At 44.5% G+C, this 27,427-nt stretch overlaps 2 protein-coding genes across 3 annotated transcripts in view; one reads left to right on the forward strand and one right to left on the reverse strand.

Annotated features, from left to right (window-relative positions):
- PACC1 (proton activated chloride channel 1) overlaps positions 1-9,868 on the reverse strand; it is a 31,733-nt gene extending 21,865 nt beyond the window's left edge. The window contains exon 1 of the mRNA XM_020794603.3: positions 9,612-9,868. Within this exon, the coding sequence (XP_020650262.3) occupies positions 9,612-9,647 (36 nt within the window). The 5' untranslated portion in view covers positions 9,648-9,868. The remainder of the gene's footprint in view (positions 1-9,611) is intronic.
- Positions 7,880-25,283, forward strand: NENF (neudesin neurotrophic factor). 2 transcript variants are annotated; one of them, XM_072990072.2, is made up of 5 exons: positions 7,880-9,028; positions 9,186-9,289; positions 20,682-20,742; positions 22,647-22,750; positions 23,372-25,283. In XM_072990072.2, exons 1-5 carry the CDS (start codon positions 8,956-8,958, stop codon positions 23,546-23,548), a joined length of 519 nt encoding a protein of 172 aa, XP_072846173.2. In that variant the 5' UTR covers positions 7,880-8,955; the 3' UTR covers positions 23,549-25,283. The 2 variants fall into 2 exon arrangements, with proteins under 2 accessions (XP_072846173.2, XP_020650311.3); XM_020794652.3 differs by lacking the exons at positions 7,880-9,028; positions 9,186-9,289 and adding an exon at positions 12,532-12,823.
- The last annotated feature ends 2,144 nt before the right edge of the window (positions 25,284-27,427 follow it).

A 27,427-nucleotide genomic window follows, 5' to 3' on the forward strand; every position in this document is an offset into this window, starting at 1 on the left:
TCTGGGTTGTCTGGGATATCCAAATCTTTCTGATATAATTCCTCTGTGTATTCTTGCCACCTCTTCTTGATGTCTTCTGCTTCTGTGAGGTCCCTTCCATTTTTGTCCTTGATCATGTCCATCCTTGCACAAAAGGGTCCTGTGATATCTCCAATTTTCCTGAACAGATCTCTGGTTTTTCCTTTTCTGTTATTTTCCTCTATTTCTTTGCATTGTTCATTTAAGAATGAACCTATATGGCCTTGGGCAACCTGTACAGTCCCAGAGCATCACAGAAGAACAGACAGGTAAACCACTTTACACCTAGAAAAACCTTGGGAGGGTCACCACAGGTTGAAATAGATTTGATGGCACACAATTTTTAGTTACCTATATACGCTACATATACAAATATATATGCATACCTATGCACATACAGTTTGACAATAAAATGGTGTTGATTTCATAGAATCATGAAGTTGGAAGGGGCTTAAAAGGCCATTGAATCCAACCCCCTTCTCAATGCAAGAATACAAATCAAAGGATATTTGCCAGGTGGTTGTATACATTTCTCTTGAATGCTTCCAGTGTTGGAGCACTCACTATCTATTGAGGTAACTGGTTCCATTGTCATACTGCTCCAACAGCTTTTCCTGATATTAACTGAAATCTGGCTTCCTGTAACTTGAGCCCATTGTTTCGTGACCTGCACTCGGGGATGACTGAGAACAGATTCTGTTCTTCCTCTGTATGACAGCCTTTCAAGCATTTGAAAAGTGCTATCACATCTCCCCTGTCTTTTTTTCTCAAGTCTATACATGCCCAGTTCTTTCAGTCTTTCCAAGTAAATGTATTTGTCATCAGCTAGGAGAAGTTCTGTTTTATTCAAGTAGTCATGATGGTGCTGTGAATTGCATTAGTTTAACACAGCAAAATTGCATACATTTAAACTTTATTTCTTATAATATCATGGCTGACAAACAACTGCAGAGAAGGATCAGAGGGTTGGGGTTCTTTCGCTTGTCACGAATGTCAAAGCAACTGAGAAGCCTAGAATGCCAGCGTAGGAAGACATGTTAATTGGATGTTGGAAGTCCTTTCCCACCATGGAGATAATAAAATGCAGAGACTAAAATTAGCTAGCTGCACTCACAAGATGAGAAACACAAATCAGCCACCACAAGAAAGTGACCAAAGGCAAAATATAATATGAAATGGGGGACTCATGGATAGATCCATTAGAGGTTAAACACACATTAACCTCTTTTAAAGAAATTAAAGAATTGGATGACGTGCGTACCTTGTTTATTGATTAACTCCATTTATATCCCATCTGTCATCTAATGCCAATACATTTACAGTGTCATACACGGCTGCCCTCCCCATCCCTTTACTCTCCCAACAACCTTGTAAGGCTGGGAAAGAACTACTGGACCAAGGACAGCCAGGAGTTTCATAGTTCTGTAAGTACCGTATTTGCCGGCGTACAAGACGACTTTTTTGGCCCAAAAAACATGCCTCCAAGTGGGGGGGGGGGTTGTCTTGTACGCTGGGTGCACTTCATTTGGGCCAGGAAGGCAGGCGGGCAGGCAGGCAGGCAGACGGTCAGTCCGGACGAAGGGAGGGAGGAAAGCAGAGCCGGCCATGCCTGAGCGGCCAGAACCCGCCACCCTGCGCCGCTGAGCCCGCTCGCCACCGGAGAGCTGATCCTCCTTCCCCTCCTTCTGCCGCTGTCACCCGCTTCCCTTTCCTTCTGCCCTAGCAGTTGAGCCAGCTCGCCCGCTTGCCTGCGCACCACCGGAGAGCTGCTCCTCCTTCCCCTCCTTCTGCCGCCTGCCCTCTCGCCCTTTCCTTCTCACCCTCGTCCTCGCCGGCCATGAACTTCTAGGGCGGGCCCAGGCAGAGCCCCGGGCAGCCGCCACTGGCGCTGCAGCAGAGTGGATTTTGAGTGGATGTTTGGGGGGATCGTCTAATACTCCCAGTCGCCTTGTATGACGGCAAATACAGTACTAGAATACAGATCTTCTAAGTCTGAAACCAGCTCTCTAACTTCTGTGTCACATGCAGGACATTGCCTACATCTATTTACCAACTGTACAAAAACATAAAATGTAAACAAACTAGCTAACTAGTTGAACTCTCGGTGGTGAATGTTCTTTTTTTAAAAAAATAACTCTTAGGCCAGAATCCTATTGTCTTATATCATCCTGTAAAGCCAACTGTGTAAGCCATGTTTACCTCTTTAATGGTCTGTCTGTCACACTCCTGGTCATCACCTGGTTACACAATCTAAACACATACCCAAGAAACACAAAAACATATTGTGCAACTGCCTTGGCACATGCAGTTTTTCACAACAGGATTCTGTCCTTACTCTCTGAAACTCTCAAGGAAAGAATGGCAGAAGAAAAAAATATCTAGGAGTGTGCCATACGAAATTTGGGGATTCACTTTAAAATGTATAGCTTCTTCTCCTAATCTTCTATTCCCAGATGCTGCGAGGCTCTAACTCCCATTATCCCCAGCTAACAGGCTCAATGGTCTCTGACAATAGGAACTATAGGTCAACATTTGAGCCACTGTTGGTGAAAGCTGGTGCATCATGTTGTGAGCTGCGAAGCTCGTGGTGCAAATTTCACCACTGACGAAAGGTGAACCTGTCATCCTTTTATCCAACCAGAAATGCAGGTCTGCCTTTCAAGGCAGCTGTAAAGACATAAACGTATTGTTTTTCTTTTTAAAACTTCTATCCCCTCCTTCACAAGGGATCTGTGTTTTCTAATCAGTGCTATAGATCAAACTAAACAACCACAGGGTTTTATATTTTTTAAGGTAAACCAGCAATTTTTTTAGTATTTTATTCATTTTCTTTCTAAATTGAGTAACTGCAGGCTTTTATACAGTAGTGTCTCACAAGACGAACGCCTCATGGGATGAAAAAATCGCAAGACGAACGGGTCTTGAGTTTTTTGGTGCCTCACAAGACGGGCTGCTTTTAAATATTTTTCGTGTTGTGAAGCAAGTTTTCCCATAGGAATGCATTGAAATTTAATTAATGTGTTCCTATGGGGGGGAAGTCACTTACCTGGTAGTAAGACCGAGTAGACCGAGCCCCACTCCTCCTTGGTAGCCTGCGAACGGCCAGACTCTAGCGCCGAACAGCTGACCGTCGGGAAGCAGCAGAGAGGCAGCAGTCATTTTGAGATGTGGCCACATGGCTGTTGCCTCTCAAAATGGCTGCCGCCTCTCCAAAATGGCTGCCACCTCTCTGCTGGTTCCCGACGATCAGCTGTTCAACTCTAGAGTCCGGCTGTTCCCGGGCTACCATGGAGGAGTGGGGACCGTTCTACTCGGTCTTACTACCAGGTAAGTGACTTTTTTCTGACTCCCCCCCATAAGAACGCATTAATTAAATTGAATGCATTCCTATGGGAAAACTTGCTTTGTAAAATTAAATTTTCGCAAGACGGCATTAACCGTGGAATGGATTAAATTTGTCTTGCAAAAGCGTGCTGCTTATATACCGCCCCATAGCGCTTCAAGCACTCTCTGGGCGGTTTACAATTTAATTATGCAGGCTACACATTGCCCCCCCCCAGCGAGCTGGGTACTCATTTTACCGACCTCGGAAGGATAGAAGGCTGAGTCAACCTTGAGCCGGCTACCTGGGATTTGAACCCCAGGTCGTGAGCACAGTTTTAGCTGCAGTACAGCGATTTAACCACTGTGCCACGAGGCTCCTTGCGAGGCACCACTGTATTTGCAAAAAGAGAAGAGCCAACCTGAGATCTTTTTTATACCAAGCACAGATTATTCTAATTGAACCAGTTCTAACACCTCCCCATTCTATTTTAACACTGTAGACAAGGATGTTTTGCTTTGTTTTCCTGTCCTAATGGTGTCCAATCAATGGTTGTAGTCTGCAGTCTGCAAGAGACCCCAACAGGCCATCTACAAAGCCAAATTTATAACTTAATCATTGTTTAAAATATTTTTATCCTGCCTCCCCACCCCACCCCTGAAAGGATCCAAGACCATGAGACTTTGAGACGTTAATAAAAGCATTTAATTTTGAAACTACCGGTACCTGCAAGAACTTGTCGCACAGCCTGAAGAAGATGAAAATATTATTATTGAAAGCTTGCTGGTTTGTTTGTTTGTTTGTTTCTTAATGGTCCAATAAAGGTACCACCCGTTCCTGCATTTGTATTGTTTTTACTATTTTACTAGAAAAAGAAAAAAGTATTGTGCCATTTTTAAGGCAAGTTAGTGTGAACTATTAAGGGTTACATCTGGGTTCGTCAGATGAAAAGGTAACTCTCTGTTAGCCTTAGAGGTGCTACAATACTCTCGTTTTCGTTATTCCCAATAAGACAATGCGCACGGCTGTCCTTTTCCCTCTCCACCTGTACTGATTGTCAGGGTGAAGGATAGAGACTGTTCCAAGGTCACCAACTGAGTTTTCCAGCTCTGTAGAGACTAAAAGAACCTCCATCTTCGGAAGAAATTGAGTTTTGCAAAATTTCAAAAGTCCTCCCCCTGAATTTGCGCTTTACAGCTTCCCCCACTTGAAGGATCCACACTACAGTATCATAATGCAAATGCCGGTCTGGAGGCAAGTCTGTAAAAACTCAAAGCCCCTCCGCAGGGCGAAAGGCTGGGCAGAAATCAAATTAAATGAATGAATGGAATGGAATAAAAGTTGCTCCTTTCCTTTTGCAGATTTCCAATTTAATTCAAAATGGAACTGATCTTAAAACATTAGGTCTCAGCACTGGCAACAAACGAACCTCATTAGCACTCTGGAACTGAACCTGAGATTGGTCTTTTTGAATGGCAACATGGGATGATGCTAAATCCCCGCCCCCATACAAATTTGAACAACATGCTTTTGAATTTGAATGAGCCTCTCTACAGCTCTGAAGCATCAGCAAAGACAAGCAGGCTCATAGTCACAGTGGAGGCAGCTGGGACATTGATATGCAAAACAGGTGCAACAGCACAAAATCTCTGCCTGTCCACCACTGCCGCCAAGGGGGAGCAGAGCAGGGGAGTGAGGATCAATCTGATAGTGTGTACAAACACATGTTCAATCTTGACTCTTCTAAACATGATTTTTTAAAAAGTGATTTGGGGCAGTTTGCTCAGAACCAGGGAAAAATGAATTATATATTCCCACAAACCCCCAGCCACCTTGGTCAGTGTTCCTGTTGCAAACCTCTGTATCAAGAAATCACCTCCTCCCCTTTTCTGACCCATTATCTGCATTTAACACAAGTGTAGTGGTGCCTCGCTAGACGATTGCCTCGTGGGACAAAAAACCTGCAAGATGATTGGTTTTTGCAATCACTATGGTGCCTCGCAAGACGTTTTATTCTATGCCCGTGCTTCGCAAGATTTTTTTTTTAGACTGATGCTTCACAAGACTTTTTTTTTAGACCGATGCATAGGGAACTTCGCAAGACGATTTTTTCACAAGATGACGATTTTTGCAAAACGAATTAAAATCTTTTTGCGAGGCACCACTGTGTTTTAATTCCACCAGGCAGATAAGCAGTGAGATCTTAAAAGGAAGTAGCAGTTTGCTCAGGGGAAAGGGGGAAAAAACCCAGACACCCTTAAAATAAAACACACACACTACATGGATCTTTCCAATATCTCCCTTTTGCTTTTTGCACAACTAGGATAACATCAAATATAGCTGTGCAAGGGCAGGATCCCTTATGGCAAGTAGGGGTGTATCTTTCAATACCTTACGACGAGACTTGATTTACTTCAACTACTAGGCAAAGCGATCCAACTTGGCTTTCTAGTCCTATTCCTGTCTAGCGCTCCACCTACAATTCGATAAGCTGTACTGTATTTCCATCAAAGCAATAGATGCATACAAATGAGCTCTACAAATACTTCAGCATACTACAGGCAGAGAAAACAAAGCGAGCATTCCTCCAAACATTGTTAAGAGACGGAGAAATTCTTCCAACAGTGTATCAAAGATCTGCCTTTGAAATGACTTCTGTGTTTGCACTTCACCTGCGAGTACAAAGAACAACAACACTGCTTGCAAGCTGTGCAGCATTTCAGTTCCTCCACAATGCTTGCTGCCAAGTGTCATTCTAGGCCCTAAAAATCAGAGGGGTGGTCCAACAATGGGCACGTACAGTCCCTGAACTTCTGAAAGATTCTCACTCCTGTTCCAGGGCCCTAACCAGGGAGACGATCCAGAAAAGAAAAAACTCTGGAAAGTAGCCTATTTCTAGAGCTAGCTGGATAGCTCAGTGGTTTAGGCCAGGGACTGGCTGTGGAGCAAGAGGTTAGATGTTCTATTCCCGGCCGTGCCTCCTGTCTGTAGAGCCAGCCTGAAATCTCAGGGCACACACACATACACACACACAAGGTGAACAAAGTGGTAAACCACTTCTGAGCATTCTCTAGCTTGAAAGCCCTGTAAAGGGCCACCATAAGTTGGAATCAACTTGACAGCACACCATACCAAAGAAAAAAGAAAAAATCTCAGAGTACTGTATTTATCAGGAAAACAATTAGCTCATCACATGTCATTCTTCAGAGTTCTGCATCATCCCCAAGTGATGCTGGAGGAGACTCTTGAGAGTCCCTTGGACTGCAAAGAGAACAAACCTATCTAGTTTGAAGGAAACCAACCCTGAGTGCTGACTGGAAGGACAGATCCTGAAGCTGAGGCTCCAATACTTTGGCCATCTCATGAGAAGAGAAGACTCCCTGGAAAAGACCCTGGTGTTGGGAAAGTGTGAAGGCAAAAGGAGAAGGGGACGACAGAGGATGAGATGGTTGGAGTGTCATCGAAGCAACCAACATGAATTTGACCCAACTCCGGGAGGCAGTAGAAGACAGGAGGGCCTGCCGTACTTTGGTCCATGGCGTCACAAAGCATCAGACACGACTTAATGACTAAACAACAACAAATCATCCCCAAGACCTCCCAAATGTTATGTTTTGAAGAATTCCCTGTATAGTATATCCATTTTGCCTTTACCATGGATGCTCATGATACATGATACAGTTCCTTCTCTGTAAGCCCTTAGTAAGTGTAAGGGTGTGCAGTGTTATGTTCAATTCAAAGGGGAGGGGGAATAAAGCTAGGGCTATGTCATAATTGCTCCTCCAGCTTCCTGGAAATTATATTGTTCCGTAAAAGAGGCTTCCCATTTACTGGCTCATTCTCAGGGGACTTTGGAATTCATTTTAGTGACTTTTTAAAGTTTACTGCGACTCCGCAAGGTGGAGAAGATGCAGCACTTAGTGCTTCTTTGTCGTCGTCACTCTGCAGAGTCTCTGGCTGCAAACATTTCCATACCTGAAAAGGCCCTGCAAGATACCTTATCATATCTTCCCCTTCGCTTTTTCTTAACTGTGGGAAGATGGGGAGACTGTCAGATTCCATGGAAATGACTGTACAGTGAAAGCCAGAACACAGAAAAGGTTAAGAACAAAAATCATGACACCCCCCCCCCCCCGCACAAAAATTCCTCCAATATTTCTGGGTCTATGAAATTATTTATGAAAGGCTTCTTTAGGTCGAGACTAGAGATGGGCACAAACTGCCGGTTCGGCGGTTCATGGTTTGTTTACAGCTCCAACAGGTGCTTGGTGGCTAGATGCCCTCTGGGGGGGGCACCCCCTTGGAAGCAGTGTCCCAGCTTCCCTGTCCCAGTGTCCCAGCTCCTCTGGGGGCGCTGCTTCTGACTGAGCAACCCTCAGAGGAGGGTGGGGAACACCTGCTGCGGCAGTAAACGAACCAGCGCGAACCTTTGAACCAGCAGTTTGTGCCCATCCCTAGTCATTACCAAATGTAATAGTTATGTTGTTACCTGCTGTTATTTTCCTTCACAACTACCAGACCCATCTTTTCAGGATAGGGCTTAAAGGTAAAATCTGCCATTCTCTACATTACCACCTGTTGTTCCTCTGTTGTTTCTTTTAATCGCTGTTGCTCTTTACAGAACTTCAAGCTTCAAAAGAACTGAATACCAAGCAGGGGTCATAAACCATTCGTAAGTGGTGTGGGATGCAACCCAATCACCACAGTTTCTTAGTGAATATTTCACCATGTAGTCTCTGTATTCTTACTCATATGTCTGAAGAAGTGGACCATGTTCCACAAAAACTTACATTAAAATATAGCAGCTGGTCTTTAAAGTGTCACAACATATTTTGTTTCTGTTTTGTATTTCTTGTTGAAATTTCTGAAAGGCATTTTTCTACCCAATTGAATGGGAGCCATCATAATCCTCACTAATAGGAAAGACCTGATTTCTCTTTCTGCTTTCCATGTACAGTATTGAGGAACTAATGTGAAGATCTCCCCAAGGATGGTGTCTTGTTTCATCTCCTCTTTTTACAGAGTTTTAAGCTACTCAATAGTTAACATTGTATTCTGAAATCTTTTGTCTGCCTATTAAATGCATCTCCATCATATGGATGCTGAAACTTTCTAATGAGCTGATCTGACTACCTCTTGGTTTTTAGATATAGGTAAGTGTGTTAGTCTTTAAGGTACCACGAAGTTCTTCCAAGAAGGGGAGCTATATTAATCTGTCAGAACAAAAACAAGGAGTCTAGTGGCCTTAAAGACCACCATTTATTGTGGAACAATTTGTGTGTGTGTGTGTATTAGAATCCAGAACAGTGTGCTATAACTGATCTGTTACTCTTTGAAATGCACAAAGCCATAGCTCTGTTACAACTAATTGTTCTAATTTTCTTTAGTAGTGCTTGTTAGTGTAAGACTGCATTATAATGGCACCAAAATAATTAACAGCCTGTTATCACCAAGGTGCTTCTAGGATGACACTCCACTCTGCTTACCCAGAATTTTTAATAATTAATATGTACGTAATGAATTGCCCAGGAAAGAATAATTAACTATGCGTTCCACAGTTCTGAACCACTAGCATTCACATTAGAAAACACAGGCAAGATGGAAGTGGGGACCTCATGCACTCTAATCCTGTGCGAGTTCATTCAAAAATAATTCTCAACAAGATGAGTGACACTTCCAAACCTCCAGGTAAATGTGCTCAAGACTCTAGTCTCAACCCACCTTTTTGCACACAAGCTGTTCCCCTACACACTTAACTCAAAAATAAGTTCCACCGTACTCACTTCTCATAAAAGGTGCACACAGGGCTGTACTTAATTGAAGTTTATTTTCTCTTTTAAACTAGCACACCGATTGAACTGGATTTCTGCATCAATCCCACCGAGTAAGCAGGATTTCCTTCCCAGGAAAAAATGTTTGGACTGTGGTGTGAAAGCTACACGCCTCCATGTGAGTAAGCGAGTTTTGCACATAGCGGATCTTCCCAGGTAAGGTGCACAGGATTGCACCGTTACTCCAGAGTATGCCTCACTTAGCTGGGCAGTGCCCGGTAAACCCGCGCAGGGTTGCCCCAACTCGATCCGCATATGCTTTCCGGTGCAGAGTTAAAATGGGAACCCAGCTCCGCAAAAGCGACACGCCTCCCGAGCAGCCCCCCCACACACACTACACACACCCCGAGGCTCCGCGGTGCCACCTTGCGAACTACACCGGATCGAAGCCACGGCGCCGCCGCCGCCGCCGCCTTCCCCGCGCGCGGCCCCACTCCTACCTCCTGGTAAGAGGACGAAGCCTCCTGTCTGATCATGGCACCGGCGGCCGCCACCAAAGAAGCGGGCGCGGGCCGGGGCGAGGACTGGGAAGCAGCGACAAACCCAAGAGCCGCTCAAGGCGCAAAAGCGCGCCGCAGCCTCCGTCCCGGCCACATACATGATCCGGCCGGGAGGCGAGCACGGCGCAGGCGCGAGGGCAGGCAACCCCCTCCGGCTCCTCCATAAGCCGCACGCTCGCCCCGTTTGCTTCCACTACTCGGGGGGGGGGGGGGGGTTTACGAGCGGCCGCCGGCATAGGCTGCCGAAAGCAGAGCCGGAGAGAATGGGATGCTGGGAAATGCAGTTTATTTTCCGACGCACTTTGCTTGGCCTGGAGGCTACTGGAGAGTCCCTGTGTTTACTTATTATGTCTGTTTATTATCAAAATAATTTTATCACCATACATGAAAAGACCTCGAGTGGATTGCAGTCAATATGCCCATTTAAAGCTATCGTTCATTTAGTCGTGTCCGACTCTTCGTGACACCATGGACCAGAGCATGCCAGGCCCTCCTATCTTCCACTGCCTCCTGGAGTTGGGTCAAATTCATGTTGGTTGGTTCGCAGACACTGTCCAGCCATCTCATCCTCGGTCGTCCCCTTCTCCTCTTGCCATCACACTTTCCCAACATCAGGGTCTTTTCCAGGGAGTCTTCTCTTCTCATGAGATGGCCATAGTAGTGGAGCCTTAGCTTCAGGATCTGTCCTTCCAGTGAGCACTCAGGGTTGATTTCCTTTAGAATTGATAGGTTTTTTCTCCTTGCAGTCCAGGGGATTCTCAAGAGCCTCCTCCAGCACCACAATTCAAAGGCATCAATTCTTCGGTGGTCAGCTCTCTTTATGGTCCAGCTCTCACTTCCATACATCACGACAGGAAAAACCATAGCTTTGACTATTCAGACTTCTGTTGGCAAGGTGATATCTCTGCTTTTTAAGACGCTGTCAAGGTTTGTCATCGCTTTCCTCCCAAGAAGCAGGCGTCTTTTAATTTCGTGGCTACTGTCTCCATCTGCAGTGCTTATGGAGCCCAAGAAGGTAAAATCTGTCACATTTAAAGCTATACAGTAGTTTTAGAACAATTTAAAATAACCTAAAACAGGTTCTCTGTGTTAGGTGTCCTTCAGTTGCTTCCAACTTATGACTGCATTTTGACTTAATAATCTCCAATAGGTCCAATTATTAACAGTTCTGCGAAAGTTTTGCAAAACTGAGGCTGTGGCTTCCTTTATTGAGGCAATCTATCTCATTTTAGGCCTTTCTCTTCAGGCAAGCTTTCCCTCAGTGTCTGGCTGCCTGAGCAGGGTTTTTAAATGGATTTTCTTAATGCTTTGAAGGTGCTTTTAATACTGTATTGCTTTTGTTTCCTATTTCTTAGAATGGCATTTGTTTGATTCTTTTTAGCATTTGTACACTTAGCTTTAAATATTGTCTTTTAATGACGTCAGCCACCATTGTATACTCATTGCTTTTAGTTTTAAATATTGTCTTGTGAGCCTTTTTAAGGAGGTGGTGTAAAAATATTTTAAATAAATAAGTCTTCTCTTCTCCTGATACACACAAAATAGACAGTTTAGTAATTTTAACTTCCAGGGAGAGTTTGGACTTGATTTGACCTAGAATCCACTTCTCTTTTTGTCAGTCCATGGTATTTGAAAAACTGTCTTCCAACATCACAGTTCAAGAGAATTCCATTTTCCTGTCAATTGTCTTCATTCTACAGTATACCTTTCCTGTCCCAAGCCACTGAAAGCCATTTAAACAATTTAACACAGTGTATCACAATGTCACAATTTAAGCCATAATCCCAGGCCACTAAAGGGCTTGTTCAGAGCTTGGTGCCAAAATTAGGCCAATATGGATGCCTGCCAGGCCTTGAGTTGCCTTCCACAGGAGGGGTGCCGCAGCAGAAAACTGTTTAAGGGGCTTTTAGGTGTAAGTCTGAAAGTCCACTGGTGCTGAAAGGGCAATTTAACACAATGTGCACTGTCTGTCACAAATGTTGTACAATAGTGCCTCGCTAGGCAGTTACCCCGCATGACAGCTTTTTCGCTAGACATTGGCTTTTTGCGATCGCTATAGCGATTCGCAAAACAGTGATTCCTATGGGGGAATTTCACTGGACAATCGATTTTCGCTAGACGATTTTGACAGCTCCCTCCGTGCTCGCAAACAGGTGTTTACAGGACCTAAGCTTCGCAAGGCAGCGATTTAAACAGCTGATTGGCGGTTCGCAAAGCGGCTTTCCTATGGCCGATCTTCGCTAGACAACGACGATTCTTCCCCATTGGAACGCAGTAAACAGGTTTCAATGCATTCCAATGGGGAAATGCTTTTCGCTAGACAATGATTTTGCTAAACAGCGATTTTAGTGGAACGGATTATCATCGTCTAACAAGGCACCACAGTAAATCCTATGAAACCAAGTTTAGGCTGAATATCAGGAAAAACTCCTTAACTATTCGAGCAGTACAACAATGGAACCAATTACCTTGGGAGGTGGTGAGCATTCAAGAGAAATTTAGACAACCACCTGTCAGATCTGCTTACTGGAAGCTGCCTAGAGTGGTCGTATAGACCAGATGCGCGGGATACAAATCAAATCAAATCAATCAATAAATAAGTATTCCTGTGTAGGGAGGAGGGAGGTGTGGGCTGGATGGCCTTATGGGCCCCTTCCAACGCAATTATTCTGGGATCAATCTCGCCACAAAACGAATGCGATTTGACGACACCTAAGGCAAACTACAAAGAAAGGTATCTCGGGGCGAAGGCAAAGAGCGGGGCCAGCAGCTCCTTTTTAGAAGTTCAGTCCTGAACTGAGGTAAGGAAACGTCACAAAGAAGGGCCCGCCCTGGCAATTAATAGGGTGGAAAGGAGGGACCGGGAAAGACCGCGCCCGCTCGCGGGGTTGTCCGGGAGAGAGAGCGCCGGTCGCGCCCAAGCGAGGCTCCCTCTTCCCGGCCCCGCAGGAACTGGCGGCCTCCCTCCCTCGCGCCTCAGGAAAGCCATGGCCGAGCGCTTCGGCGTGGGGCTTGCCTTGCTAACGTGGATCCTGCTCGGCTGTCAGGAGGAAGCGCGGGCAGAGCAGGAGCTCCGCTTCAAGCCGGCGCCCCGGGACAGACCCGTGCGCCTCTTCACCGAGGCCGAGCTGGCCAGATACGACGGGCGGGAGGTGAGGAGCGCCCCCTGGCGGGACCGGGGGGGTGGCGGCCTTGGCCGGACGGGGAGGAAAGCGAGGCGGGAGGTTCCTCGGGGCTGTGTGAAGTATTGTGGCACCTTGAAGAAATTCGTTTCCGTGTGAGTTTTCCTGGACGGAGGATGTGGGTTGCAATCCAGGAAAGTTTACGCCGGAATACATCTGCACTTTTTTGAACAGACGCCACAAGGGCCCCACGTCCTTTTGGTGGTAAAATGTTTGTTTAAGTGGATCAGTTTAGCTTCTAGGGAGGGAGCAGCGCCGGAGCCTCTCCGGATTATTTCGCAGCATTTGCTTCTTTCCTTTTGGAGAGACTGGGAAAAGCCTGTCTGGAGAGTCCTGGGAGTTGGAGTCAAAACAAAGGAGGGGCTTCTCCCAGTTTTGCTTTGTTTTCGTAGTTCGGCTGCTCGCAGTTTCCCCCCCCCCCCCCGCCAGAATAACTCTCCAATTAAAACGAGAGGTTAACGAACACAAAAAGTGGAAGTAAAGACAAAACAGTCTGGAACTTTGAAAGACGTCGTCAGAGAAACAAACAAAACGTGTGTTACTCTTTTTTTGCATAAAGCTGCGCTTGAGTGGGCTTTGACTGCCTTGACCTTTTGTTTCTCTAGCTGCAAGAATTTTAGGAGGTGTGCAGATTGCAAGTAAGGATTAAAGTATGTGGAGGCAGCTTCCGTTTGTGCAAGGCAGGAATATCATGGGATATTTGTCTTAGAACAGGTATTTGTTCATCAGGGTCACACCTACTGTGAGCATTTTTTAAAAAAAATTTAGAAGCTCCCCCCCCCCCCGTGGAGCTCTTGTGAATTATATTGTCAATCTAGGAGGTGCCCACTGAATTTCTGCAGTGCAGTGCTTGTAAATGTTACTTGCTAGACTGCAACTCCCAGCATCCCTAAGAGCTATAGTCTACAAACCAAACATTTGCGTTTTCTAGCCTGGCGCATGGCTAGGAAATCTTTAGCTTTCAAGATGGTGATGAACGTCTGAAGGGACCATGGCACTATATGGAACACGCAAGAAGAACACACCTCTAATCAGATCACACAGAATACAGTTTGGAAATATGAAACACAGCCAGATTTATACATATATGTACATGTTTCTTTTTCCCTCGAAGAGTTTCTGTAAAGGAATAAGGCTGGCCAGGTTTTCCTTCACCAGGGCAGGTTATCTTGCCTTCCAATCTAGATTGGAGGAGCAAAACAGACACAGCAGGGGTTATTAATTCCACCAACAGACACAGATGGGCTTTTGTCTCTCTTCCCCTAGACAAATACAACCAATCCTATGGAAATTGAACTCCCGGCACCTGGACAGTATTTACTGTGTGTGTGTTTAGTCGTTTAGTCGTGTCTGACTCTTCGTGACCCCATGGACCAGAGCACGCCAGGCCCTCCTGTCTTCTACTGCCTCCCGGAGTTGTGTCAGGTTCATGTTGGTTGCTTCGCAGACACTGTCCAGCCATCTCATCCTCGGTCGTCCCCTTCTCCTCTTGCCATCACACCTTCCTAACATCAAGGTTTTTTCCAAGGACTCTTTTCTTCTCATGAGATGGCCAAAGTACTGGAGCCTCAGCTTCAGGATCTGTCCTTCAAGTGAGCATTCAGGGTTGATTCCCTTTAGAACTGATAGGTTTGTTCTCCTTGCAGTCCAGGGGATTCTCAAGAGCCTCCTCCAGCACCACAATTCAAAGGCATCAATTCTTCGGCGGTCTGCTTTCTTTATGGTCCAGCTCTCACTTCCATACATCACGACAGGAAAAACCATAGCTTTGACTATTCGGACTTTTGTTGGCAAGGTGATGTCTCTGCTTTTCAAGATGCTGTCAAGATTTGTCATCGCTTTCCTCCCAAGAAGAAGGCGCCTTTTAATTTCAGGGCTGCTGTCTCCATCTGCAGTGATCATGGAGCCCAGGAAGATAAAATTTGACACTGCCTCCATATCTTCCCCTTCTATTTCCCAGGAGGTGATGGGACCAGTGGCCATGATCTTAGTTTTTTTTATGTTGAGTTTCAGACCGTTTTTTGCACTCTCCTCTTTCACTCTCATTACAAGGTTCTTTAATTCCTCCTCACTTTCTGCCATCAGAGTGGTATCATCTGCATATCGGAGGTTGTTGATATTTCTTCCGGCAATCTTAATTCCGGCTTGGGGTTCTTCCAGTCCAGCCTTCCGCATGATGTATTCTGCATATAAGTTAAATAAGCTGGGGGACAATATACAGCCTTGCCGTACTCCTTTCCCAATTTTGAACCACTCAGTTGTTCCATGACCAGTTCTAACTGTTGCTTCCTGTCCCACATATAGGTTTCTCAGGAGATGGATAAGGTGGTCAGGCACTCCCATTTCTTTAAGAACTTGCCATAGTTTGCTGTGGTCCACACAGTCAAAGGCTTTCGCATAGTCAATGAAGCAGAAGTAGATATTTTTCTGGAACTCTCTGGCTTTCTCCATAATCCAGCGCAAGTTAGCAATTTGGTCTCGAGTTCCTCTGCCTCTTCGGAATCCAGCTTGTACTTCTGGGAGTTCTCGGTCCACATACTGCTGAAGCCTACCTTGTAGGATTTTGAGCATAACCTTGCTAGCGTGCGAAATGAGTGCAATTGTACGGTAGTTGGAGCATTCTTTGGCACTGCCTTTCTTTGGGATTGGGATGTAGACTGATCTTTTCCAATCCTCTGGCCACTGTTGAGTTTTCCAAACTTGCTGGCATATTGAATGTAGCACCTTAACAGCATCATCTTTCAAGATTTTAAATAGTTCAACTGGAATGCCATCACCTCCACTGGCCCTGTTGTTAGCCAGGCTTTCTAAGGCCCACTTGACTTCGCTCTCCAGGATGTCTGGCTCAAGGTCAGCAACTACATTGTCTGGGTTGTCCGGGATATCCAAATCTTTCTGATATAATTCCTCTGTGTATTCTTGCCACCTCGTCTTGACGTCTTCTGCTTCTGTTAGGTCCTTCCCATTTTTGTCTTTTATCATGTTCATCTTTGCGCAAAATGTTCCTCTAATATGTCCAATTTTCCTGAACAGATCTCTGGTCTTTCCTTTTCTGTTATCTTCCTCTATTTCTTTGCATTGTTCATTTAAGAAGGCCCTCTTGTCTCTCCTTGCTATTCTTTGGAAATCTGCATTCAAGTTTCTGTAACTTTCCCTATCTCCCTTGCATTTTGCTTCCCTTCTCCTCTCTGCTATTTCTAAGGCCTCGTTGGACAGCCACTTTGCTTTCTACAGTATTTACTACACAATACCTTTTGGTATACAAACATTATTTCCTATCACTTTGGAAGTCTCCAACCTTGTAACATATTTGCAAGATAGTTAAGTGTTTTCCTGTCAATACAGGATACAACAATGTAACCATGTATTTCCACAATTCCTGTCTGTTGACCAACCCTGTTGTAAAATTCCATCCTTCCTGTGATTTGGATTCCTTTGTAACCCCATAGGTTCTGCCAATAGGTCATGAACCACCTGTTTCTCTATAGCTATTAATGAATAATTATGCACTATTAAGTCAATTCCAACTTAGGGTGACATCCCCCAAGAAATTTCCAAGTACTTAGAGGTGATTTGCTAGTCCTTTAGGTGGTGCTCTGGAATGATGCAGCTTGCCCAGAGCCATACTGGTGGCAGGGCTCATAACCCACCAGCTGTATATTCTGTGGGGGATCTTCGTTGGTGGTTTTCCAAGGAGGCCTGGTGGAGATACAAACTCCTAGCTCCTGCTCCTGCTGCCAGACTGCAACCCAGTGAGCTATACCAACCTTAATAGAATGAAAATGCCACAACAGCTGGAGACTTTCATAGATGCAGCCCTCTTATTTATTTATTTATTTATTTATTTATTTAATTTATATGCCGCCCACTCTACCCAAAGGTCTCTGGGCGGCTTACAACAATTAAAATTCAATGGAATAAAATAAAATGATTAAAATACAATTAAAATACAATTAAAATACAATTAAAATTGCCATCATTAAGACCCACAGTTAATGTTATTTCAATTAAAAGATGGTATAACCCTCTCATAGCCTTGTTATAGATGCTAGGGAGCTTAATCATAATCCCACCTATAATTTTGAAGGACAACTTGCCAAGTACATAGTATCCTTGTTTGGTTATGTACATCAAGGTATCATAATGAGAGGCCATTTGTCTTTCTGTAGAAACATGTCTATCACAACTGACCCTTGAAGAATCCTTCAGCCCTTGTGGATGAAACCAACGCCCTGGATCCATTTCAATCTGGCTTTAGGCCGCACCACAGTACGGAAACAGCACTGGTCACCTTGTTTGATGACCTCCTGAGGGAGGCCAACAGGGGCAAAATGTCTATGTTGGTCTTTCTTGATTATTTCAGCCGCCTTCAATATATCGAGCATGGTATTCTCCTGGGGAGGCTCTCCCAGCTGGAAATAGGTGGTCTGGCATTAGCCTGGTTTCTTGGATGACGGTCCCAAGAGAGTACAGCTTGGGGGCAGTGTATTGGCTCTGTGGAATCTCAGTTGTGGGGTTCCGCATGGCTCAATTATCTCCCCAATGCTGTTTAATATGTACATGAGGCTGCTGGGTCAGGTCATCAGGGGGTGTGCGGTGTTCTGATGACACCCAGCTCTGCATCTCCTTTTTTCCTACAACAGTGGATGCTGTTGCATCCCTTCAGCGCTGTCTGGAGACTGTATTGAAATGGATGCAGGCAAATGGTCTGAGGCCAAACCCAGACAAGATGAAGGTCTTGAGGGTGGGTGGCCCAGATGGTTTGGGAAACTCCCTCACTTTTGGGGTGTGTGTGTGACTCTCACGATGAAGACTGAGGTTTGCAGCTTGGGGGTACATCTGGATCTGGCGCTTACCATGGAAACTCAGGTAGCGTCAGTGGTCCGCATCACCTACTTCCATTTTTGGCAGATCGCCCAGCTGCGTCCCTATCTTGATGTTGGGGCCCTCACCACTCTGGTCCATGCACTTGTAGTCTCAAGATTAGACTACTGTAATGCGCTCTATGTGGGGCTACCTTTGAGACTGATGCAGAAGTTTCAAATGGTGCAGAATGTGGCGGCCAGACTTCAGACATCAACATATCATCCCCACTCTGGCAGCGTTGCATTGGCTACCTGTTCATTTCCGGATTTATTTCAAAGTATTAATGATGACATATAAAGCTCTGAATGGTTTAGGACCTCAATATCTGGCGAAATGCCTTCTCCCACTTAGATCTACCTATATCACTCACTCTAGCCAGGAGGGGTGGCTGAGGGGTCTAATGCCAAGGGAGGCCCAAAGAGAAGTACAAGAAAGCGAGCCTTCTCAGCAGTGGCCCCTCGGCTCTGGAACAATCTCCCCCCAGAAATTTGTCTGGCTCGCTCAATGGGCGTTTTTAAGAGCCAACTTAAGACCTGGCTCTTTAGACAGGCCTTCCCTCCTGTTGATACTTAACTTATTTCACCATCATCTAGTGTATTAATATTGTTGTTTTGTTTTATTTTAATATTGTTGTTAGCCGCCCAGAGTAGACTTTGGTCTAAATGGGCGGGATATTAGACAGACAGACAGACAGACAGACAGATATTTAAGGAAGCCCAAAATTCTTGGGACTACAATGTTGAAATCAATAAATGTGCTTAAGTTGTAGCTCAGTGTTTTTTTTTTAAAAAATTTTCAAATATTTCCATTAGCTGAAATCATGTTGCTTAGCATAGTAGATTATATTAGAGTAGGCTCACTGAGGTTTCATGAATCAACTCTTACATAAGTTCCATCGATTCAAATGGGCCGACCCTAACTGCATCTTACCTTAGTACAGTAAGTTAGTGTTAGAGTAAGCCTATTTGAAGGGGACGTGGTGTCGCTGCGGGCTAAACTGCAGAGGCCTTTGTGTGCTGCGGGGTCAGAAGACTAGCAGTCACAAGATTGAATCCATGCAACGGAGTGAGCTCCCGTCGCTTTGTCCCCGCTCCTCGCCAACCTAGCAATTTGAAAGCATGCAAATGTGAGTAGATAAATAGGTACCATCTCGGTGGGAAGGTAAACAGTGTTCCGTGTCTAGCTGCGCTGGCCACGTGACAACGGAAACTCTTCAGACAAATGCTGGCTCTACGGCTTGAAAACGAGGATAAGCACTGCCCCCTAGAGACGGACATGACTGACTAAAAGTCAAGGGGAACCTTTACCTTTACCTAAGCCTATTTGAACCAGTGGAACTTATGGAGAAGTTGATTCACTAAAACCCCACTGATTCAATGGGGCTAATCTAGTGCAATTTAAGGCACTAAAGTAACAAGCTTTTGGCCCATTGTCTACTCTATCCAGGGCCAAGTGGTTGAATGAGCAAGAGAGGCTGACAAGATTCATAATGGGTGGAAAAATCTAATTTCCTGTGCTGATGGAGAAAAAAAGAAATAACATCTGCAACTCAGTGTGATGTTGACTATTAAAGACATTTTAGATCATGCATCTACAGACTAGAGAGTTAAGTGGGTTGTTTTAACTCCCCCTCAGCAGGCTTGTTTAAATCAGTGTGACTAATTGAGACAATTTATTCACATATTTATTATATGCAGTGAAGGAAGCTGTACGTTTGAGTGATTTTATTTCACAACCAGTAAAAGCAGCTGGACAGCTCGGTGAGTTAGGTATCTGGTTGTGGAGCTACGGATCGGAAGTTCAATCCCTCCCCCCCCCCCCAGTTCATCCTAGAAGAGCCAGCCCGTGTGGCCCTGGGCAAGCTGCACAGTCCTAGGGTGCCTCCAGAAGAAGGGAATGGGAAACCACTTCTGAGTACTCTCTACCTAGAAAACCCTGAAAAGGGTCATCACAAGTGAGAATTGACTTAAAGGTACACAATTATTATTAAAAGCAAGCAGGTATTGTGACATCTTGACTTCTGACAAATTTTGTCAGGCATAAGCTTTTGTGGACTGTGGCCCACCTCATCAGATGAAGTGACCTGCAGTCCACAAAAACTGGTACCAAATAATACATGTTCAGTCTTCAAGGTAACATAAAAGTCTTTGTTGTTGCTGCTGCTGCAAATAACTAGCAAATAACTAGCAGAAATTCCTATAAAGCATATTTATAGGACACAAAAAGGAAGGAGAATTCTTCCATCAAAGCAATGGTTTTACAGATTTCCCTACCTAACAAAGATGTACCAAAGATATGCCAGAACATGCTGAATTGTTGGGGCCAGACCACTCCATTACCACAAGATCTGCTGACGCGGATAAGTTTATGGTTATATCAACAATGATATAATTCCTTCAGGGTCAAACTGCATGTTAAAAGCTGAAATTTCATGTCTGAGCAATCATGCTTGCAAACAGAACTCATGTTTTCCATCCAATGACCAATCACAGAACAAAGTGGAGAAGACCTGCAGACTGTGGGAGATGTGAGAACCTCTTGCTGTGACAGTTAAACATCTTTTACCACTTAGGGAATACCTTCTTCTAATGAGATGCTATGGGTAATGTATAGTTTGACCCTCAGGTTGCTGGCTTGCTTTGGGGAAAAGGCAGGTTAACAGGTTTAAAAAGATATCTTGGGGACAAACGCTGTGACTGCATGGATTAATAGTACGAGATTTGCTGTGCACGTAAAATGGAAGCATTGCGATTTCTTTACAAAACTGATCACATGACACAAAGACCAATGCAAGTCAGTTAACTCTTTTTCCTTGCCATCAGAGGTTTCTACTTTTGTTTCAAGCTGGAGCAATTTGACCGGTGTTTTTATCATGCGATTAGCTGCTTCATTCTCTAAAAGGGAGAATATTAGTATCTTTTATACAGTACGTGCTTTCTGAAAAAAAGACATGTCTTTTCAGGAGGATCAGCCTATTTATCTAGCTGTAAAAGGTGTGGTGTTTGACGTCACTTCTGGAAAAGGTAAGTTAGCCTTGTGGGGGGGTCACCCCTCATCCCCCACCTTTTCCCTTCCCTTCGGCCAAAATTCAGCAACAGAAATCTCTGTGCTTATTGGTATACAGATAGAACAGACATTCAAACAGTAACTTCAGAAGTGAGGTTATCTCCCTTACCAATGTTGTCCTAGTGACAAATGACAAATAGGGCTCAGGTTATCCTGATTAATCTATATATTTTTTTCACCCTTGTGATGTCAGCCTCTAGTCATGGCTTAATGGAAAGAAAGGGGGCGGTAGAGGCCACCGTTTCCCTCCACCAGAGAATCAAGCAGGATAACGTGAAAGCCTGCTGAACCATCGTAACTTTTCTTGATGTCAAGTCAGAGATGGGAAAAGATTGGCGTTTGGACCATAATGCCAGCTTCCAGTTGCTGGTTATGCTTGCTGTGGGATTCTGGAGTTCTGCCCCAGAAAAATGAATGTTTCCCATCCCTGTTTCTGAAAGAAGTTGAATGTTAAGGAGCTCTACTGCAGAGTCATTGTTAGGAAGCGGGAAGGCTGGGAAACCCCAGGATTAGTTGGGCTTACCTTCTCTTGACTTCGCCTTCACCTTCCATGGACCTGCATGCCTCATGAGCACCAGTTCCTTGCGCCTACCACATCTTTATTCACCAGCTCTCTGTATTGCCCAAGTTTCTTAGAGGAAGGGCAACACATGTGCAGACATTTTTCTCCCTACTGTATCAGTGCAACAGCTATGTGGCAAGTTATGCTGAATGATAGTGATTTCCCAAAGCTATCCAGAGGAAGTCATTGGTTGAACAGAGCTTTGCAGCCTATGGTGATTCCGGAGGAGATTTCTATTTTGCACACACACACACCCGCCAGAGTCATCATAATGTCCTGAGTTCACATAATGTCATATTCCACTTGCAACCCTCCTGTGTCTTCCCACTATTGCTGTTATGTTTTGTTTTCTAAACAAGAGTAAAAAACCAACAGTGTTACGAAGGAAAAGACTGAATAGCTCAATAGTGGCTTTTGATGCGTAGTATAGTAGGACCCCCTTATCCACGGGATCAGCACCCACTGATTTATTTATCCACGATCTGAAAATATTAAAAGAAAAAATCCAGAAAAAGCTATTTTCATAAGTATTATCAGAACCAACCATTAGAGAGACAAGTATGAATACTTGTTAGTGAAGAATATATAGCAGTGATGGCGAACCTATGGCACACGTGCCACGGCTGCCACATGGAGCCCTTTCTGCCGGCACACAAGCCATAAGTGGCCGGATCACTACTAACCCCCGCCCCAGCCAAACCTCAGGAGGCGGCTGAAGCCACGGTGCTGGTGCTTTGACAGGCAGCGGGCCAGGATCCAGAGCAGCTGGCACTGGCATCAGATCCAGAGTGGGGTCTCGTGGCACCTCCACCGCCACTTCAGGTTCTGCCATGGCTACGGCATGCCGCCCACTGTTTTTTTTGTTTGTTGTGTTTTGTTTTTCCAGTTTGGGCACTTGGGCAGATCAGTAATATAAATTCCTTGTCAGTTTCATGACCAAGATGCACATTTGCCTAAGTATGTTTGGTTTATATATTGTTCTTTTCAGGCTAAGGATTTTTAAAAAAAATTATCCCTGTGTTGGAAGATTTTCAGGTAATGGCACTGCACCATGTGAAGATTTAAAAAGCACTTCCAGATGTTGTCAGAATTTCAGAGCGTGGTAATTAAACTACCTGACTTCTGAGTAATGGCATACTTTGGATGTTTCGAACCTCGTCGACTGCCCTTTTTTATAAACTGCTACCCACAAGTGAAATATGTCAGTTTCTGAAATATTACAGACGTCATTCAGAAATTATGGGTGCTAACAAGAATGTTAGCTTCACTTCAGTACCATGTTTTCTTCTCCCTGGGCAGAGTTTTATGGGAAAGGAGCACCCTACAACGCACTTGTTGGCAAGGATTCAACACGAGGAATCGCAAAGATGACACTCGATCCAGCGGATCTCACCCATGAGACAGTAAGGGAAAAATAGAAAACTGTTCTGCGTGCTGCTAGTTAAGGCCACCACCTAAATAAATCATTTTACTTGCAGCTGGACCTATTGCTTTTGGTGGAATTTATTGGCTGAATTGTATACTGTACAGCATCCCAGACAGATGGTAGACAGTGCAGAATCTTTTTTTAGAAAGGGGGGGAGTTGCCAAACGGAATGGAGGATAATCGGTACTTGGGTCAAAGTAATTTTTCAAGGCTGGCCCTATTATTAGGCAAAGTGGGGCATTTGCTTGATGTGTTTGACGTTGGGAAGTGGGCACCAGCAAGTTGGAGGAAAGGAGAGTATGTTTACCAGCCCTGCAGTTGCAGTGTGGCAAAGGATGCTCTGCTATCACCAGTATTGAAGAAAGATTCAGATGCCAGTGAGGTTACGTTTTATAGTTGGAATGTGGCATTTTAGCTCAGGCAGTCAAATATCTTGGACTTGAGCAATTAATCCACTTAAGCATCTTTTTTTCTCTTGTATAGAGTGGGCCAAGTAACATGACAAGGATGACTATAGTTGTTTTCTTTCTCTCTTTCTCCCTCCCTCCGTCCCTTACACCACACTTTTCCATCTCTTACATACTCATCTTTCAATGAGACGGGACTCACAGAAGAAGAGCTGAAATCTCTGGATGAAACGTTCAACAATGTTTACAAAGCCAAGTACCCTATAGTCGGTTACACTGCCAGACGAATTCTGAATGAAGACGGGAGCCCCAACCCGAACTTCAAGCCTGAAGACCAACCACATTTCACTATTAAGGATGAGTTTTGATCAGTAAATTTGCAGTATGAAAGTCCATTACTTTCTGTCCTGAATTATGACAGACGGAATAGACAAAACTGATGTGGCCATATTCTTGACAATGGGGGAAACTCCGGAAAGAAGAGTAGCATGGTGTGCTCGTCATAATAAGTGGAAGCCACAACAAAATGTGGCAGTATGGACAGTTCCTGTTCAACTTCTGTTCAGCCACATCTTCTTCCATTCCATTCACCTCCTTTGTTCCCACCTCCAACTCCACAGGCTGGTTAGTATTCTGCACCCATTGTGTCCAGGGGCTTTGGCCAGGAACCCATGAGGAGACAAGTACTATATGATGACACTCCATAATGGAATCCAGCCTGCAAAAGGTAGTGAGGAGGAGAAATGTGCCCCAGCTCATTCTAGAGCCTCACCCTGGATTAAATCCATTCAGGCAGTTTTGCTGGATTTTCCAAAGACAAGATCTAACTCTCTTTGACAGAACCTTATCTAGACTGTCCAGGTTTCAGGATGTGCAGAGGACCCATTATCATCCATACCCTATGTATGCATTAAAATATGTAAGCAGGAAAGGGGCAATCTGAAGATCGTTAATCTAAATGGGGAGGTTATCATAGATAGAAAAGTTACTTTTGGGGGACTATAGCTCCTTGAATCCCTCTAGCCAGCATGGCATCTAGAGGATTCTGGAAGATGTAATAGAAAAAAGTATGTTTCTAAGCTTTGGGTTCAAGTGGCACTGAACACATAAAAACCACTACACCACATGTGTCAAATGCCCATTTCATATGGCCCTTGCAGTGTTGCCTGCTACTGTGTAGTATACAATACACAGGTGTTTACTCGGTCACCTATAATGCTCCACAAGGATGCTGGGAATCCGCCCAGCAGGATGTCTGATCCCCACATTCTAAGCACCAGAGAGTCAGAAAGTACAGCCGCTTGGGTGGTGTAGAGCACCTTGGGAAATGTAGTCCTCGCTATTGCCCACTCCCGTTCTTACATTCATATAGTCTTACAGGTACAAGTGGCCCTTTGAGGGCAACCATAATGGCAATGCAGCCCATGATGAAATTGAGTTTCACACTTGCTCTGTCTACACTATTGCAAACCTTGGTTAAGCTGCTACGTAAACATCCATATGCTTTCAAGCTAGGTAAAATAATTTCATCAGGATTACAAGATCTCCAGATTTATTCATACCAAAATAGAATCAAGGTGGAAACATATTTTAATTCTGGATTTTGTCACCTTAGTATTGAATTAGGTTTTCTGTATTTTTTTCTGTGCCTTTATAGCTTGGCCTCTTTTTAAAATTTCAGATCCCTGGAGAGAAGGCTCTGTTATGGGCTTGTGGTCCCCCCCCTCTTATTTAACTTAATTTACATTATCTCCAGTTTCATAGGAAGAGAAACCCATCTCCTTCTGTCATTGCTATTAGCAAATCTCTCTGGCTTTCATTTACATAACTACCGGAGAACACGCATGCTTATGCAAGACAAATTGATGCTAAACACAGACGTTGCTGTTGCCTGAGGAGATTGTGTCCTGTCATGTTTATCTACCTGACAGGCGGAATAAGCTTAATGGTACTGAATAACCCCTGTGAATTCTCCAAGGATAAATTTGGTCTGTTCCTTTACCCTCGCCATTGCTTTGCAATTCCCTCTCGGGGAGGTTGAACATTCTGTGTCAAAAACTGTACAGCTGAGAAACATGAAATAAAAATAAGCTAAAATGGGAAGTGTATCTACCATAAGGTATTTTTCCTCAATTCAGCTACAACCCAGTTGTGTTTGACTTCATCTCCCCTTACACCCTGTCAGAATGGGAAGGGATGGTGGAGGGTGTAGTCTTACATATTAGGGTAAGGATGACACAGGTGCCAAAAGACTGCAGTGACTCAGATCTTGGAAAAGCTACATTTTTGGAGGATAGTGTCCAGAATCCCCTAGTGTGAATGGCCTGCGGTGACAGTGGCTGAGAATTTTATGAGTAATATGTCAAGTACTTGTTTCAAGTTCTGCTCTGAATCAGGAAGTCTCTATTTCAGAGACTGCCTAGAACATTGTAAGGTGTTGGTCCACCCAGCCTAACAGTGGCAGCTGGTACCTACTGGGCATGGGTGGGGTGGAGCCCACACTGGGTGGAACATAGGACAAAAATTGGCATACACATAAGGACGGGCATGCGGGCAGGCAGGCATGAACACATACAAAGACCTGCATCTCCTAAGTAGACAAGCAGGACTGGAGTAGCTGGCACAATCTGAGGCAGGATGGCACCCTATTTGGCCTACTGGGGAAGCTGCCACTGGAGCCTAATCTTGCATGCTCTGAATGGCAGCAGCTGTCTAGATGTCACGCAGGTTTCCTTCCTAGTTTGCTGCTTCTGTTAATAATACCATGGATGGTCACTGTGGAAGCTTATTATCAAGTTTGGAGATGCTGTAATTTTCCCACTTGGTCCCATTCCCACCACTGTGCACACTGGATACGAATGTGAGGGCCAGATACCATGCACCATGTGCCTGAAGAAGGAGAGTGGAATTTCCCCAAAGCTGGCACTGAAGAGTGTGCCAGAAGAGGCTGTGAACGACCGTTGAAAGAGGAAAGGCGTGTTCTGGCTGGCCCGTATATTGCTTGACGTAGTGGTAGAAAGGAATGAGAGCAGAGGAATAGTTTGCTAACAGCCGTGCTGCTGAGGTGGTTTGTTTCTGTGAAGAAAGTGAAGTCTTAATGTATGTCCTTACAGTGTAAAATCAATAATCCATACAGAAAAACATAAAGAATGAAATATATTTATGCTGTAACAAGGAGAGAAGTTAAGTAAAAGAGATTTTGTATGATAAGAATGTAATAGTTTGTAATATTGGACATTTTAAGTTTTTTTTTAAAAAAACAAAACTTCTTTGAGGCTCATAAATACTGTCTATTCGTTTAAATAGCAGACACAAGATACCATACCACTGGCCAACCATGAGCCACATACTGTAGTTGAAGTTGTATCACCAAGTTGTTGTTTACATAAACCACCCCTAGAGTGCTCTGCCACTGTGGGATGGTCTAGATCAGTGGTTCCCAACCTTGGTTCCTCATATGGTCTTGGACTACAGCTCCCAGAAATCCTGGCCAGCACAGCTGGTGGTGAAGGCTTCTGGAAGTTGCAGTCCAAGAACTGCTGGGAACCCCAGGTTGGGAACCACTGGTCTAGAAAGTTAAAAGAATAACAAAATAACAGAAGCTATATGTTTCACCAAAAGTGTTGCTACTGTTTTATAAAGGGCAGTGCAAATTTGGCCCTTAGCTGTGGCCGTGTTTAAACAGCAGTGGAAAGGAAAGGCTGGTCGTTTGCCTGGTTTGTTAAAGGTTATATTCCAGGGGACAGAGTCCCTATGACAAGTTAAGAAGCAAAGTGCATATACCACATAGTCAAGGGTGGGCTGAGTCAGTCTCTGTCTGTCTTGTCTCTCTCCCTCTCTCCCTCTCTCTCACACACAGTTACTTCAGCCTTTCAATAGCAGTGCCATTTAGCATGGCTGTACACATGCAGTGCAGAGATCAACGGGACATTCTACAATTTTCAGTCTCTCAAGGACAAAAAAATCAGTCAAGATTTTACAGGTTAGCTAAATGTCTGGAAAGAAAGTAGCAAGTTTTCTTTCTTTAAAAAAACAATTGAAAAGAATTGTGACTTTTGCCTGAAATCTTACAAAGGCTAGATATATCAGATGTATTTGTAGTTGCACAGTTACAATATATATAAGTTTCATACTAATTTAATTGTCATGGTAGAAACCTGGGATCTTTAGTTTGGTCAGGTACGTGATGTTCTTTGAGAAGTGTAGTCGGCTTGCCTGAACTGCAGTTCCCAAGGCACCACTGATGC

This window comes from Pogona vitticeps, chromosome 1 (assembly GCF_051106095.1).
Source record: "Pogona vitticeps strain Pit_001003342236 chromosome 1, PviZW2.1, whole genome shotgun sequence".
Classification (NCBI taxonomy): domain Eukaryota; kingdom Metazoa; phylum Chordata; class Lepidosauria; order Squamata; family Agamidae; genus Pogona; species Pogona vitticeps.

What these genes read in the sequence shown, in the direction of transcription:
- NENF (XM_072990072.2), top strand. Translation starts at nt 8,956, where the DNA reads ATGCACTCTAATCCTGTGCGAGTTCATTCAAAAATAATTCTCAACAAG. An exon ending in TGAAAGCTACACGCCTCCAT is followed by an intron (nt 9,290 to 20,681) that starts GTGAGTAAGCGA and finishes ATGTCTTTTCAG; the next exon opens with GAGGATCAGCCTATTTATCT. An exon ending in CGGATCTCACCCATGAGACA is followed by an intron (nt 22,751 to 23,371) that starts GTAAGGGAAAAA and finishes TCTTTCAATGAG; the next exon opens with ACGGGACTCACAGAAGAAGA.